Raw genomic sequence first — 16,695 nt, forward strand, 5'->3', positions numbered from 1 at the left:
AGAATTATTGAGGCACATATATTTATGATCTTTTCTGACAGAATAGATGGTCTTTCAGATCTCAATGATAATTAGATTTTTGACTTTTGTGCTAGGAAATATTGGGGGTTTCTAATGGAAATTCTCTGGAAATTCAGCAGAAATCCTGGACATATGGTGGACATAACTGCTAATTTGTGCCATCACATTGGTGTTTACAGTAGAGTTTGAGTAGAAATTGCAAAACCCACTTTTAATGAGCAAATTTTATTTTATGTTTGCTTAATAAATTGTCATGCCTGTGTAGACAGCTTTAGTCAGAACTGATCTCTGTTTCATGATTCCAATCAGTGTTGCTCCTGACTGGACTGCAGTCTGTTCCAACACACACTGAACAGTCTCGATGTTAACGTTTAAATTTTACACAAACACAAATCTGATATTAGATTTTAGTCAAGAACAAAAGTCCTTATAGAGCTTTGCTTTCCTCCAAAGAGGCACAACTTTTAGAATATTTGGAACAAGAATTGAATTTAAATACCCATTACAAAGTCATGAAGCGGTCTCTATACATTGCATGAATAATCTTATTCCAGCTAGAAAACGTAGCAGCTTGCCCTTGGTCAGATTGTAGAGACAGACTGTTACCTGTGAGGAAAAATATCAAGTTAAGCTTCCATGCTTCAGTGACAGCTTTTAAGTGCAACCCTTCTCACAGATACTCCAAAGGTGCAAATAAAATGTTTGACCTAAACCATGAGGTGATGTATCTAAATGTTTAATGCTATTATTTAAAAAAATCTTAATTTGAGGTCTTTGTCAACAAGCTGAGGTAATAAATGAAAAATGAAAGAACACTGCTATGATTCGTTGTTTCAGATCTGATTTTAGACTGCGTGTAATTTTCATTTCAACCATTCAAAAGTGAAAAAAATAATATATAATATATATTGATTTGCACGTTTAGTTTAGTTAAATGTCCCAGATATGTTCACTTCAGAGTAAACACAACGAGATGGAACGACAGCAGGTTCACTCCCCGTTAATTTTATTTCCTCCTGTGAGGATGCACCTGCCATTTACTCCATACCTACGCACAGTGGCATGGAAAGCAGCACGTGGAGGACAAGGGAACAAATTCACATCCTGTCTCAAATAAAACAGAATGTTAGAGTTCCAACACGCTGTGCCACTGCACCTGCTGATGTCGAGAAACATTTTGGTCGTTAATCTTCCATTGAAGTTATTTCATAATATGAAAAATGAGAGCGATTCCATAGTTGATCACTTGGTTGTTCCAGTGATCCAATCACTTGTTAACTCTTCAGGTGATTTTAGTTTTGTTTGCTTGAGGTTGGCCTTTGTTTCCCTTCTATCTATCATTTCATGGCCTTTCATCTTCTCATTTGGTTTAAGAAAGGTCTTTTTTTGGTAACGTGTTCGCTAAACACATTTCTTTTGTCTGCGGTTATCAGGAGAAGGCAGGATAATGGGGTTGAGGGGGCGAGTTAGATATGCCATGATTAATGGCAGAGTAGTTATCGGAGCAGACCTAGGCCATTCAGCCCATTAATGGGCTGAATGGCCTAGTTCTACTCCGACAACTAATGATGAACATGAATTTTGTAGGATCATAACCTAGTCCATGTCCCCACGAGTTGTCAGTAACACAAGCGATGTTACTGTCTTGGAAAATACTGAGCATAACAATGTGGAGTTTTCTAGATGCACAACAGAATTCCAGACTTTAGTTACTAGTTTATCAGAATGAACTGCAGATGCTGGTAAAATCGAAGGTAGACACAAGATGCTGGAGTAACTCAGCGGGCGAGGCAGCATCTATGGAGAGAAGGAATGGGCGACGTTTCGGGTCGAGACTGGAAACGTCGCCCATTCCTACTCTCCATAGATGCTGCCTCACCCGCTGAATTACTCTAGCATTTTGTGTCTACCTTTAGTTACTAGGTTAATCTATTGGAAGTCTGGATTGGCCATTGTTCTTGCATAGCATCCGCTTGAGATTCTTGAGCGATTGCTTCAGGCAATTTCAGGCGGTGTTGGCTCGAAGGGCTGAATGGCCTACTCCTGCAACAAGTGTCTATTGTCAATCCATAGTATAAATAAGATCACTCATCTTATTCAATTCATTGAACAGGTCTTCTGGATCAATTGTTTCTCCCCTACCATACCATACGTTAGTGTGTTTTACTATCTATCCTCTTGTTTGGGGAATTTGCCAATGAACGTGGAAGATCTCATCTCTAAGTGAACATCGTGTACCATGATCATTTTGTTCCTGTAAATGAAAAATGGTCTTCTCTCTCCCTTTAGTTTTGCTGTCATTAACTGGATCCTACAATACTGGAGCAATTACAATTCATTTTCTAACGCTACTAATGCAGTGTCGTCAGTAATGTTATCACAATGTTTCTTTCCGGTTGTGTACAAGATAAGAATCCAGACGACCCCCATATTACATTGAATTAATTTAATTCACATTTTAATAATTTCTAAAATAAAGCATTCGCTGAAAGCCACTATTATTTTGTGATATTTATTTTTGTTTTAGACATCTAATAGTTTCTACAAAGTTGAGGCGCGCGAGATTGCAGGTGCTGGAATCTGTGCATAAAAAGGAGAGCAGCTGGAGGAACTCAACGGGCCAGGCAGCATCTGTGGAGAAAAATGAACAGTCAACGTTTCTCCACAGATGCTGCTTGACACATTTTGCCCTTTATTCAGAACAGACTATCGCATATTAGTCCTTGGGAACCGTCAAACAGCATGTAATTTACATCACACGTTGAACTGGTGTTAATTTTTCATTTTGATGTCTTCATAATGTATGTAGAATCTTTCATCCGTATTGCGACTCAAATTGCTATTTAATATTTGGTTTTGACAAGATATTAGTGAAGCACTTTGGTCCAATTTTATTCTCTGATATTATGAAATAATGTTTACTCCCTAATGTCTACTCTTCCATTCAATAAAATCTTGACTGATCTTTTCCCTCCCTCTAATTCCCTGCACTAACCTAAAAATACCAGTTTTGATGTTAATAGTTAGATACAATAGTTTATTTATAGTCAGAAGGGTGGCGTTATGCATATCAAATAAAAAATAACCATTTATCAACAATCGTTTTCTATCAATATGCTAATATGTGACAAATGCAGGAAAATTATTAGCGTGGATAGTAGTTTATCAAAATGGATGAAAATGGCTGAAAAGCGCGTTTCTGTGCTGTGTGACTCTATGAAGAGTATCAAGTCTTTGAAGTTGGCTTCAGTACTTTCAAAAGAGTAACCATTCACCAGTAGGCAATTCAATTGGAAAGATTCTTGCAGCAAGTTCCCAAACAAGGTATCTCAGGCACAGCTGGTTGAGCTGCTTTCTCACAGCACCAGAGACCAGGCTTTGATCCTGACCTTGGGTGCTAAGTGCATGGAGTTTGTGTGCTCTCCCAGTGACCACGTGGGTTTCCTCCAGGTTTTCCTGTTTCCTCCCACACCCTCAAAACCTGTGAGTTTGTAAATCAATTGGCCTCTGTGAATTGTCCCTCATGTGTAGGCATTGGATGCAAAAGTAGGATAAAGAACTACTGTGAATGAGTGATTGCTGGTTGGATGGTCGTTGGTATGCCGGAGGGCCTGTTTCCAGCTGTATATTTCAATCAATTCAATTCAATCAATTTGATTTAAGCTACCAATAATCATTTTAATTCAGGTTTACTCTAGGAATTTAATGATTGAATACATTTATTTGATTCCTTTGTGTTTGACCATATGCTTGTCTATTTTATTTGTTTCATTAAGATCTGGGGCGATATGCAGAACTGCAGTATGTATATGTAGACAACAACTTTCAACTATATGGACTACCTTCTTATCTCTATACCAAGGTTGTTGGACATAGTGGGTAAGAATATTTTGTTTTTCATAATAAATTATTAATCTATATTGAACAAACTTTAATGCTATGAAGTGTGTAAAACATATTCGAGCAGATTAACTTGGAAAGTAAAGGGCCTGTCCCACTGCGGCAACCTAATTCGCGAGTTTAGAAGAGTTTGCCTTCGACTCAAACTCGCAGCATGGTCGACACGTCGTCCTATGAGGTCACTGGAACTCTCCTTCATGCTCGAGGGAAGTTCCCGCTTACTCGCGGCCTCAGTTTGGTCGAGGAAAACTTTTCAGCATGTTGAAAATTATTCCGCGAGTAAAAATTGGTCGGAATGGTTCTTTTGAACATAGTGCAGTGGAGTGGGGTCACTATGTAGTTATAGGCAGTCGAGGGCAGCTGTGGGCAATCTCCTTCGCTGACTGGGCATGTTAATTGGCTCATTTGGAGTTTTCAGGACCAAGGAAAACCGACCGGTAATGTAAAATGCCCGCTAAACTTTATTATAAGTTGTCTGGCTTCTTAAAAGTGTCTCCCCCCCCTTCTCCTCCCCTCATCTCCCCCTCTCTCCCCTTCTCTCCCCTTCTCTCCATGGCAGTGAAATACATACCATTGTGAAGTTGCTGTACTTGCAAGATACACAAGACATTTGGACAGGTACATGGATAGGAAAGGTTTAGAGGGATATGGGCCAAATGTAGGAGGGTGAGACTAGTGTGGTTGGGGCATCATCTTGACTATAGTATAGATGTCGGAGGTTATGGGGAGAAGGCAGGAGAATGGGGTTAGGATGGAGAGATAGATCAGCCACGATTGAATGGCGTAGACTTAATGGGCCGAATGGCCTAATTCTACTCCTATACCTTATGATCTTGGCCGGCATGGACAAAATTGGGCCAAAGGGCCTGTTTCCACGCTGTATGATTCTAGGCCTACCATTAAAAACATTGGATCTTGTCCATTGTAGAGTAAATCTAAAGTTTTTGCCAATCGACCTTCTAGGATTAAAATTAGCTTTCAAAATTTGTTCAAAAATGTTAATTATGACTGGAGATTAAAAAAAAATGAAATTGCTTAAATCAAAACTTTTGAACTTTTGTTTTTGCCTCCCCATAATCATGTCAGTCTTCTCTTTTCATCTGTAATCTGACATTGAATAAAATATTCTCGCTGTACATTCCTGATTCAGACTTCCTCTCACTTATAACAGTTCGTCAAACTGCTTAAAGGTGGTGCAGACTCGTCTTTCAACCCACATAAGCCTTAGGTTGCCTGTAACACGCATTGTTTTTTATTCTCAATCTTCAGCCAGTCCCAGTACAAAATCCCACAGAAAATGTGTTGGTCAGTGTAGAAAATAGCTGGAATTGCTCAAAGGTAAGGGACGAAAATCGTAATGGAGATAAAATTGGACTGCTGTCAAATAAAACATAGCAAAAATCAATACGTGATGCACAAGATATTGGGAAATGCAGTATTAGAAAAGTCTTCACTCCATAATGCAGAAGTATAAATGGGACAGGACATAGTCTAGCAAGTGATGGTGGATATAGGTGGATGGATTGGATTGGCAAATGGGTGGAGTAAGTGACAAAGGCTAGAGGGATATAACTGGAAGGGAGTGGGGGGGCAAGGGTTTGGGGAAATTGGGGCTGCATAATGGGGGAAATAATGCACAACAGGGTAGGTGAGGGGGCAAAGGAAAAAGAGAGGGGGTGTGGGAATGTTGATTAAAAATGGAGAATTCAATATTTATACTGCTGGGTTGCACGCTACCCAAGTACATAGAAACATAGAAAATAGGTGCAGAAGTAGGCCATTCGGCCCTTCGAGCCTGCAATGCCATTCAATATAATCATGGCTGATCATCCAACTCAGTATCCTGTACCTGCCTTCTCTCCATACATATGAGATGCCGTTCCTCCACAACAATGAAGGAGGTCCAGGACTGATCCAAGATTACAGAAGCTTCAAAAAACAAAGGTGACTCAAACATAACTTTGACTTATGGATGCATTTTTTATTTCCTATTTTATCACAGTTGTGGATCCTCAACACATGATGAAGAAGTGAAGCTCTTGTTCACTTATAGGCAGATGTCCATCCCTCTGCCGGATGAAATCCTTGGAATAGGAACAGAAAACGACCCTGTGCCAACCCTCCAGGAAATGGTCATGAGAACTATCTATAGGTTTTTCAGAATATCTGAGAAAGGCATGTGTAATCAGTATTCCCTTATACTGAGTGTGTCTGAGACTGAATTCATGGCTGCTTTTATAGTTTTAACATTAAAAACGCATTATTATAAGGATGGAAACCATTTCATCTGTTTTGGCAGATGACAAGTAGTTTAGATGGGAGGTCATTTGTGCTTTCAAAGTTGCTCAGCATTTCCATCGGGTAATGGTTGATTTGTCTCATCTCCACAATGACATTATTGGGTTGGCACGGTGAGGTTGCGGTAGAGTTGCTGCCTTACAGCGCCACATACCGCAGTTCGATCCTGACCACACCCTGACCTGCTCTGTATGGAAGGTAGACAAATGCTGGAGAAACTCAGCGGGTGAGGCAGCATCTATGGAGAGAAGGAATAGGTGACGTTTCATGTCGAGACCCTTCTTCAGGTCTGATGTTATGTTCCTTCAAGCACTCACCCTGTGATTTTTAGTCATTTTTTAAATATTCAGCAAGATTGCATCTTGTGCTGCAACCGATGATCGATCAGAGGGTAATACGCATAGCACATATTGGATGGGGAGGAAAAACATTTCAATTGTTGTGTCCAAAAAAAATAGCTGGAAGAAACTTTGAGATAGCGATTCAAGTTCAGTTAATATACTTGACTGATGTTGGTCACATTTGCTTTTTGGCCAAATGGGTAGAAGGTTTAAAACTGGAATTGCAGATATTTGGTGTTGCAGACATCTGACTCTTTACAAGTGATGTAGGATGGAATTGCAGATGCTGCTTTATACCAAAGATATGCACAAGTGCTGGAGTAACCTAGCATCTAGTTCAGACAGCATCTATGGAGAAAAAAAATAGGCGACGTTTCAGGTTGGAACCCTTCTTCAGACACTTTTGGGTCGGAACGCTTCTTCAGACTGAAGAAGGATACCGACCCGAAACATCGCCTATTCCTTTTCTCCAGAGATGCTGCCTGACCCACTGAGTTACTCCAGCATTTTGTGTCTATCTACTATGTATAAATGATGTCTGAAATGTGTTAAATTGCCAAGTACATACCCAAGTACATATCATATCTCTATGATTACTTGTGGCAAGTCACGATGCACTTCTTTCCAAGGGCACGGTTGCTAAATCATAAAAGATGGAAATTAAATTGTTAAATTGTGGGGGGGTTTCCAGTTAAGGCATTAGGCCATGATGAATAATTGTTATGGATTAATTGAAAGGTGAATTGATTTTACAATTGGATATTAGAAGCGTTCATTTTGTAAGATTTGCAAAAATCTAGATGTAGTTATATTATTCGATATTTATGCAAGAGTTTCTCTATGCCCTTACTCATTTTGCGTGGGAAGCAGAAGTTTGCATTAAATTATGTGACAAATGAAATGTGATGGATTGGAATGAATTGTTACCGATTAGATATATATTTAATACACTAATTATATTATTCACATTCTATGCATATGCAATCCATACATTGTCTGTCACATTGATTTGTCGATTACTGTGTATGAGCAGCGCATTTATTTATTCATTAACAAGATGTGGTGCTGATGGCAAAGCCAGCATTATAGTCTAAAGGGTTTAGAAACATGGAAAATAGGTGCAGGAGTAGGCCATTCAGGCCTTTGAGCTAACACTGCCATTCAATGTGATCATGACTAATCATCCAGAATCAGTACCCCGTTCCTGCTTTCTCCCCATATCACTTGATTCCGTTAGATCTAAGAGCTATATCTAACTCCCTCTTGAATAATTGAAGCTTTGCTCTTGAAAAGTTAATGGTGAGCCATCCTTTGTGTGACTGGTGCTGGGAGTTCCAGGATTTATATCTTATGATAAAGAGTTTAAATAAAACAGGATGGTGAGTGACTTAGAGGGCACTGATAGGTGATGCTGTTCCCATGCCACTACTATTCTTGTCCTCCTCTGTTGGCAGATGTTGTGCATTTGGGAGCCTCTGCAGGAGTTTCCTCGGTTGATAACTGCAATGCATTTCGATGATATACATAAAATGCTGGATTAACTCAGCCAGTCAGGGAGCATCCCTGGAGGACATGGACCCTTGTTTCAGATCGGGATCCTTCTTCAGACCTCTCTTGTTTCTACCACTTGATGCTATATAGTGTAGCCAGGCTAATCCAGTGATTGAGGGAGGGAGTGAATATTTAGGGTGGAAAATGGGTACCAATTGCCAATCAACGAGGTGGTTCTGTTCAAGGTGATGTTGAGTTTCTAATCAAAAGACATGCGGAAAATGTTGAAATGGGCTACAGATTTTATTCAAGCTGTAGAGGAAGAGGATCATATTTTATTCATGAACATTTTTGTTACCTATAAGCAGTGACTTGGTTGGTTGTATTCATTGGTTTGTGCGGTGTAAAAGGTACCTAATGCAACTTCAATTTTCGAATTGACTGCTATAAATACATAACTTCAAATAGATTATTTATTGCTTAAGAGTAAGTTAAGGTAGAAGGAAAATGCATATATATTGTTTTTCAACAACCTTTGAGTACATAGTGATTTGGCACATTTTAACGCACTATCATCCAACAGCTGAATATCAGAAAAAATGCCCAGTGTCCTTGCTTTTTAATTTGAGAATGAGTTACGGAGTGGTTGGATATCAGGATACAGATCCCCATGCATAGCATTTCTTGTCCCTATTTTATTAAGGATAGACTCAGATATTAAATCCTTTGCCACAATGGGAAAAGAAAATTGGAGGGAAGAACTGCAATAAATGGCATCTGATTAGCCCAGTATTGTTTTAATGTCAGGGAGCAGGTATTCTACTTATCCTCTGATCTAGTAGAGTTGTTTGTGCAATGGTCACATCTGTTCAAGAGAGAACAAATGCATAGAAAATCACAATGTTTTTTAGTACCTATATTGGTTATCTTCCAGTAACATTGCTATCTGTGATTTAATGTTTAAAACCCTAATGTTTGTACAGCTGTTGTGAAGCTTTACTAAGATTAAGCTGCATTAAATAGGAAGATAACTGCATAGAAACTGACTGTGTTATATCTTTCTGTAGGTCTGGATCTCTTGTCCCCAATCTCATTACCAAGAAATCTGTACAAGTTACTATTCTACCCACTGGGACATTGTCATCACTGCAGCAGGCCAATGTTTACCATTGTCTATCCAAAGTGTTATCCTCTGATGGAGACTCCAATGGCTGCCTTGTATAATGGGTAAATATCGACTATTTTTTCCTGCATCCAGATATCCATTGTTTATCCTAACAGCGATTATCTCATCATTACCTAAAGGGGAAGCACAGGCTTTGATTGAGAAGCTGGTGTGTTTAGATTAAAACAAAGGCCAAAACAATTGAATATTTTCATATAGACTGCAGAAATGTTACTGGCATCAAATTTTACAAATTCTTGCTACTGAGGAATACTTTATTTTTTGCTTTAATTAGGTGTAAAATCCATTTTGTCTGAAGAAGGGTCCCGACCCAAAACCTATCCATTTTCTGTAGAGATGCTGACTGACCTGCCGAGTTACTCCAGCATTTTGTGTCTATTAACTTCTAAGATACCAAGTTTGCAGACTGAAAGCTAAATTGCAGCTTTTTAATGCCAGGCTTGACATTTATTCCCCATTTCTATTTATTTGTTGGGAAAATACAGCCCTGTTAAATATTATTGAATGCAAAACTTCTCATAATAATTTTGAAATGTCATGATGATTTATATTTGGTAGGAAAAAAATGGTCAAAAATGTAACTTCTGTAAATAAAGTCTCACTAGGATAATATGAGGAGCAATTTAGTTTAGTTTAGAACTACAACTTGGAAACAGGCCCTTCAGCCCACCGAGTTCGGGCCGACCAGCGATCCTTGCACACTAATGCTAACCTATACACGCACTAGGGACAATTTACAATTATACCAAGCCAATTAACCTATCAACCTGTATGTCTTTGGAGTGTGGGAGGTAACTGGTGATTGCGGAGAAAACCCACATGGGTCACAGGGAGAACGTACAAACTTCGTACAGACAGCACCCGTAGTCAGGTTTGAACCCGGGTGTCCGGCGCTGTAAGGCATCAATTCTACCGCTGTGTCACCGTGCCGACTTTTTTTTTTAAAGTAAAAACAATCTTGGATGGTAACCATAGCTGTTCTCATAAATGAGAACATTAAACCTCAATTGATACATCAAAATATATCTGCTGAATGCTGTTATGAATTATCTGTTTTCACAGGAGGACAAAAATCAGCTTTGTAGCATACTGTTGCTCTATCAAGTGTCTACAGCTTTTTGACTTGCTCAGCTGATAGATCTCATGATGATCAATGAATCCGTGCCAGCACTTGGAAGAGACATTTGAAGGTGGAAACTCCCTCTGACTTGCACAGCTCCTCAGTGAGACCTTTATGATTTTCAAAAATTGTGCCAAGTTTTGAGAAAACTTTGTGATCCCTTTCAATTTGTACTAAAAACGATTCCACCAAGTAATGTGAAATCTTAATTTTAATGAAAATTACTGTCTCAGTTAAAAATCTAAATGGTTTGAAAATCTGCTACCCGTAATCTGATCAATAACGCAAGCACCAGGGAAAATCTGAAACTAACAAGTGAAACCCATTTTGGTTTAATTACTTCAAGACCATAGCAAAGTTTGTATGAAGTGTTTAATTGCAGAATTTGGATGGACATAATACTTTGCGCTTTCTTTCGTTCTCAAAACCTAGAGATTACTTTTGATTTGATGATAATCTGCAATTTTATTCTCAAATTAAATACATAGTGAAATAGTTACAAGCAAATTGTAACCAACTACCACTGCATTGGATGGGTGGTGGGGAGGGGGGGGTGTGGTTGTTAGTATTTCTATAACAGAGTCTATATGGAAACACAAATAGCTGTAACCTGGGGGACGAATGTAATAATTTTGCAATGATTCAGGTTGGAAGGTCAGTTATAAATAGTATTATTTATTTCTGGTTGAATAACCAGTTCCAAAAATTACAATTAACAAATAAATTGTCAACTATTCAAGTTTTGGTTTTGAGTATCGCCGTTTTACAGGAACAGTTAGCATTTTGCAAGGTTGCTGAAGTGTAGTAATGGGGTCATGTGCCAGTTGCTACTTGTTCATTAAAATCATGTGGAATGGGAGGTCGGAATGACACTCCCGGGGTGTTATAAAACTGTTCAGACTATTGCTTGTTGGCTTTGATCCCTCGTGTAGACAAATTAAACTGATTTGGTCCATTGTATCAATAGAAAGCATAAAACGTTTCACTCCTGAAGAGAGTGTGTAAAATAAATCATGAGTGGTAATTGTTAGCTGCAGTTGAAAAAAAATAATGACCGAAATGCACAGATTTTGAAGCAGGATTAAACTGCATCTGCTTACTCCTGGGTTTATTATGTGCAACGTAAGAACGGATTTAGGATTGGTTTTAAGGGAGGATTACAAACTAACCTGGGCATTTCTCAATCGGAGCAGAATAAATTTACTTTTCTTCAAAATACGAAGGAGTCATTGTTCTTCGAGATTCCGGAGGCAGAGCCAGCCAGGACTTACCAACGCGAGGCTGGCCGACTCGGGTCTGAGGCGGTGTTCCGGCGGCGGCGGCCCTGCTCGGGGCTGTGTCGGTGTTCCGGCAGCGGCGACACGACTTCGGAGGTTCGGCCGCGGGCCCAGTGGACGACATCGTCGGGAGCTCGCAGGTCACAGGTTGGTGACCTGTTTTTCCGGAGCTCCCGCGGCAACAGCTTCGTCCGCTGGACTGGAGAGCGCAGCTTCGACCGCCTCGGGCCGCGGAGTTTGAACCGGCCCGTTCGCGAAGCACGGTTGAGCCGCGGGACTTACTTACCATCACCCGGTGGGGCCACAACATCGGAGGCCTGGATCGCCTCAGCGCAGAGGGAGAACAAGGAGGGAAGAGACAAAAACTTAAGACTTTTGCCTTCCATCACAGTGAGGAGGTGCCTGGTTACTCACTGTGGTGGATGTTAAATTTGTGTTTATTGTGTGTTTTGTTATTTTACTATATGTATGACTGCAAGGCAACGAAATTTCGTTCAGACCGAAAGGTCTGAATGACAATAAAGGATACTATGACTTTGACTTTGTTAAGTATATAGCTCTGTATCCACTTTCTCTCTCACACTTTTCTCCAAAGAATAGTTCAAATCACATTTTTATTTAAAGTATGGAACAGTCTGTTGATGAGATGAGACCAGTGTGGTATCATGGAATAAATAGTTGGACAAAAGCCTGTTTCTGACCAAATAAATGTGACCACCAACTATTTGAAGCAAAACATGGAGCAATTTACTGATGAGACCACCAGGTTAAGTGCGCTTTTCTAAATTTTAAGCTTTTTTTTTCATCAGCCTCCATGATTATGAGTCTCTTTCAACCTCATCTCCATGCTATGGCTTTAGTTTAGAGATACAGCGTGGAAATAGGCCCTTCGGCCCACCGAGTCCAACCGACCAGCGATACCCACACACTAAAACTGCCCTACATACATAGTCGGGATTGAACCCGGATCTCCAGCGCCGCAAGCTTTGTAAGGCAGCAACTCTACCACTGCGCCACCATACCACCCTTGGGCTTACCTGAATAGCACACAAAGTTATCCATTATAGCTCAGTATGCATAGAGTTCTTAAGTCAAATGGCACAGGCACAACATGCACATGCTGACCAAGATGCCCCATTTACGGTGGTCTCAACTGCCCGCGTTTAGCCCATATCCCTCTCAACCTTTCCTATCTATGTACCATATTTCTACACATGACATTAATAAATCAATAATACCAATTTTGGTATAGTAAGCCAGTTTTACTTTGTCCAGTGAGTCTCCCCTCTCCTTTTGTTTCAGATTGTCACCGTTTTAACTTTTAGTTTAGAGATGCAGGATGTAAACATGCAATTCAGCCCACCAAGTCCATGCTAACAATCAATCACCCATTCATGCTAGTTCTATGTTATCCCACTTCATCATCCACTCCCTGCATACCACTGGCAATTTACAGAGACCAATTAACCTACAAATCCACACGTCTTTGGGATGTGGGAGGAAACCTGAGCACCCGGAGGAAACCCATGCGGCCGGAGGGAGAACGGACCAACTCTACACAGCCAGCGCCCGAGTAGGCTTGAGCCCGTGTGTCTGTCTCTGTGAGGCAGCAGCTCTACCCACTGCGCCACGGTGCCACCCTTTTGTCAATTATATTTCTGTGGCATTGCTCTTTTTGGTTGCAGTTGAGTAAAGACTCATGTGAGTCCCGAATAAGCTGAGAGTGATCTCTCATTAAATACTTTTCTGGCAGGTTGCAAATAAACCTGTACCAAAAGAATACTATAAAAGCAAGACACGAGGAACTGCAGATGCTGGAATCTTCAGCAAAACTCAGCGAGTCTGGCAGCATCTGTGGAGGGAAAGGATAATGACAATTCTGGTGGGGCCCCTTCTCCAAACCCGTCTGAAGAAGGGTCTGGACCTGAAACGTCCCCCATTCCTTCTCTCCAAAGATGCTGCCTGTCCTGCTGAATTACTCCAGCTTTTTGTGTCTATCTTCAGTTTAAACCAGCATCTGCAGTTCCTTCCTACACTATAGAATACACTGTTATTCAGGTACATTGTGGACTTGTAGACATAAGGAACTGCATCTGTTTAAAAAAAAAATGACACAAAGTGTTGGAGTAATTCAGCGGTTTGGGCAGCATCTTTGGAGAACATGATAGGTGACATTTCGGGTCGGGACCCTCTACAGACTTCTTCAGAGTCTGAATTAGTGTCCCGACTCAAAGCGTCACCAACCCATTATCTCCCCAATGCTGTCTGACCTGTTGAATTACTCCAACACTTTGTGTCTTCTTTTACATGCTGGACTTGGCAGGTGCCAAAAAATTGAACACGCCGTGAACCTGATGTCATCTTGCGTGCTATCCCTGTTGGCCTCTGAATTCAAGCATACTTGTCAATGATGTTCTGAATATCTTTTGCTGTATCTGTTTAATAACATCGCTGACTTAAATATTGTCTGTTAGAATTCATGCTGATCATTTCCTGTATGTTTGTATCAGTTGGAGAAAAGGAATCATAAGTGTAGTGCACGCCACCCATTCCTCATGGATGAGACTCATTCGTTTCTTAAAATGTCTTGGCCGAAGTGAGCCATTTTTTCCAAGGAGAAAAGTGTCCCTAAATGCCCTCAGGTTTTACAGCCCAAAGAACACAATGAATACTGAAGGAATTGAAAGTTGTGATAGTTGTGAAGTATTCTATGAGGTAATCTGCCAAATGCCTTTGACACCTTGTGGGTTTTGACCCAATTTTTATTTACCCATGAAAACAGCTGTTCAGGCAGTTGCCCAAATTCTTCTCCTGACGGATCTATCTTGTTCACCACTTTATTGAGCTGGAGGTTAGTTCATCATCCATTAAGGACTTGTTCACAGTCGTTAAATAACACTATACATTGTTTTCCTTGGAAATGACATCTACACTTGGTGGATGTGAAGAATCTTAAGTGTGCATTAAGCCTCCGTTATCTCTTCTTGCATTCCGTAGAGCGAGCCAAGATAGGTGAGGTGAGATATTTTGAATGGAACCGGTGATCTGAATATTAGAAATATGGCTTGTGTACTCCTGGCCCGTTGAGTGGAAAGTGCCAAACTGTCTCCTTCCAAACCGTCAGTGATGAAAAGAACCACAAAAGTTGAGGTGTTTCTCTTGAAAAGATTTCTAACTGTGCGGCACTCGTTGAAATAGACCTCATCTTAAGCCGAACCCCTCTCTGCTGGAAAAGAACAACAACCTACTTTTACCTAGTACTGTTATAACTAGAAGTCCCATGGCCATTATTTAGGTGCAGGATGAGATTTAATCTCTTCATACCTCATAGTCACAGATTTCTCTTGCCAAAATGATCTGAGAATATAAACATTTCTGTGGAATAACGTTGCATTATAATTTTGAGAGAAGGGCCCGTTTTATAACATGTGGAACAGATCATTTACTTGGCATTTTGAAAAGATTGTGTTCTTGTTCCAGTTACTTTACTAGCATTTTGGCAGTAGTGAAATGGCCACAATCCAACAACAGCAACTGTTGGGCAGCACCTAATCCTCTTTTTGCATGATTACAATAACTACTTTCATATGAGTAAAAATCTACACACATATAACCAGAAACATACCATCAATATTACTGTAGGATACTGTAGGGCACTTAATTTGTTGTTTTTCATTTGACACAAAATCCTGTGGATATCTCGTCCAGTTGAACTAATCAACTGATTGTTATTGAAAGATGTCTCTTACCTACTGAGCTGCCTGGTTTTAGGATTCCAGATTACAACCAAAGGAGATGCAGTGTTTTAAAATGTTCTCTCGTGTATTACTGACAAGGGGAGGCTTTGTTTAAGGTTGCCTTTCAAAGGTATTAAAAGTAGCAGTCACCTGGATTGTGAGGCAACAGCCTAGTGGTATCTAGCAGTTAGTGTTCCTGCCTTACAGCTCAACTGGGCTGAGAGATTGAGAGACAGTTTCTTCCCAGCTGTCATCAGGCAACTGAACCATCCGATCAACGACTACCGAGCTACCATCTACATCATTGGAGACCCTCAGACTATATTTAATTGGGCTTTACTGAATTTTATTTTGCACCATATGTTATTCTCTTTATACTGTATCTGTACACTGTGGATGGCTCGATTGTAATCAATGTATGGTCTTTCCTCTGACCGGATAGCACGCAACAAAAAGCTTTTCACTGTGCCTCGGTACTTGTGACAATCAACTAGACTAAACTAAACCTCCCTTGATCAACACCCCAAAGGGGCTCAATGATAGAACTAAAAAAAAAATGGATCTAGGGATCCAAATCCACAGCTCCCTGAAAGCGGCAGCACTAGTAGATAGAGTGGCAAAGAAGGTGAATGGTATGCTTGCCTTCATCGGCCGGGGCATTGAATATAAGAGTCAGGAAGTCACGTTGCAGCTTTATAAGACTGGTTAGGCCCCTGCATCGACTCCTTTAAGTCTAGACTAAAAACTTATCTGTACTCCCAAGCCTTTCTTGATGTCCGCTGAGCGAGGGCTATATGTATATATGTATGTAGTTTGTTTTGTTGTGCTATGCTTATAACAAATGTAAAGCACTTTGGCCAACGAGAGTTGTTTTTTAAATGTGCTATATAAATAAATGTGACTTGACTTGACATTTGGTTTATTGGTTGCCCCCTTATTGAGAGGACATGGAAGCTTTGGAGAGGGTGTAGAAGTGGTTTGGCAGAATGCTTACAGGATTAGAGGGTATTAACTACAAGGAGAAGTTCAACAATCTTGAAATATTTTCTCTGGAAGTTTTGGAAGTTGAGGGAAGCCCCTTATCACGAGGGGCATAAATAGGGCAGACAGTCAGAGCCTTATTCCCAGCAAAGTTTAACGGAAACATTCAAGACGCATTATTTTACACAGAGATTGGAGGGTGCCTGGAACACACTCCAATGATGATGGTGGAGGCAGATACAACAGTGACATTTAAAGGCTTTTAGATGGGTACATTATATGCAGGGAATGGAGGGAAATGGATAGAGCAGGCAGAGGAGATTAGTTCAACTTGGCAAAGATA

The 16,695-nt window shown here is 40.3% G+C and overlaps 1 protein-coding gene across 3 annotated transcripts in view; it reads left to right on the forward strand.

Moving 5' to 3' along the window:
• The window catches only part of lrrc28 (leucine rich repeat containing 28), a 30,766-nt gene extending 19,449 nt beyond the window's left edge, over window positions 1-11,317 (forward strand). For 2 of the 3 annotated variants that reach the window (XM_033050135.1, XM_033050136.1), the window contains exons 7-10: window positions 3,798-3,900; window positions 5,924-6,096; window positions 9,119-9,278; window positions 10,300-11,317. In XM_033050135.1, the coding sequence (XP_032906026.1) occupies window positions 3,798-3,900; window positions 5,924-6,096; window positions 9,119-9,278; window positions 10,300-10,372 (509 nt within the window). In that variant the 3' untranslated portion in view covers window positions 10,373-11,317. The remainder of the gene's footprint in view (window positions 1-3,797; window positions 3,901-5,923; window positions 6,097-9,118; window positions 9,279-10,299) is intronic. The other variant, XM_033050137.1, reaches the window with a different exon arrangement.
• The last annotated feature ends 5,378 nt before the right edge of the window (window positions 11,318-16,695 follow it).

Source organism: Amblyraja radiata, chromosome 34 (assembly GCF_010909765.2).
Source record: "Amblyraja radiata isolate CabotCenter1 chromosome 34, sAmbRad1.1.pri, whole genome shotgun sequence".
Lineage (NCBI taxonomy): Eukaryota > Metazoa > Chordata > Chondrichthyes > Rajiformes > Rajidae > Amblyraja > Amblyraja radiata.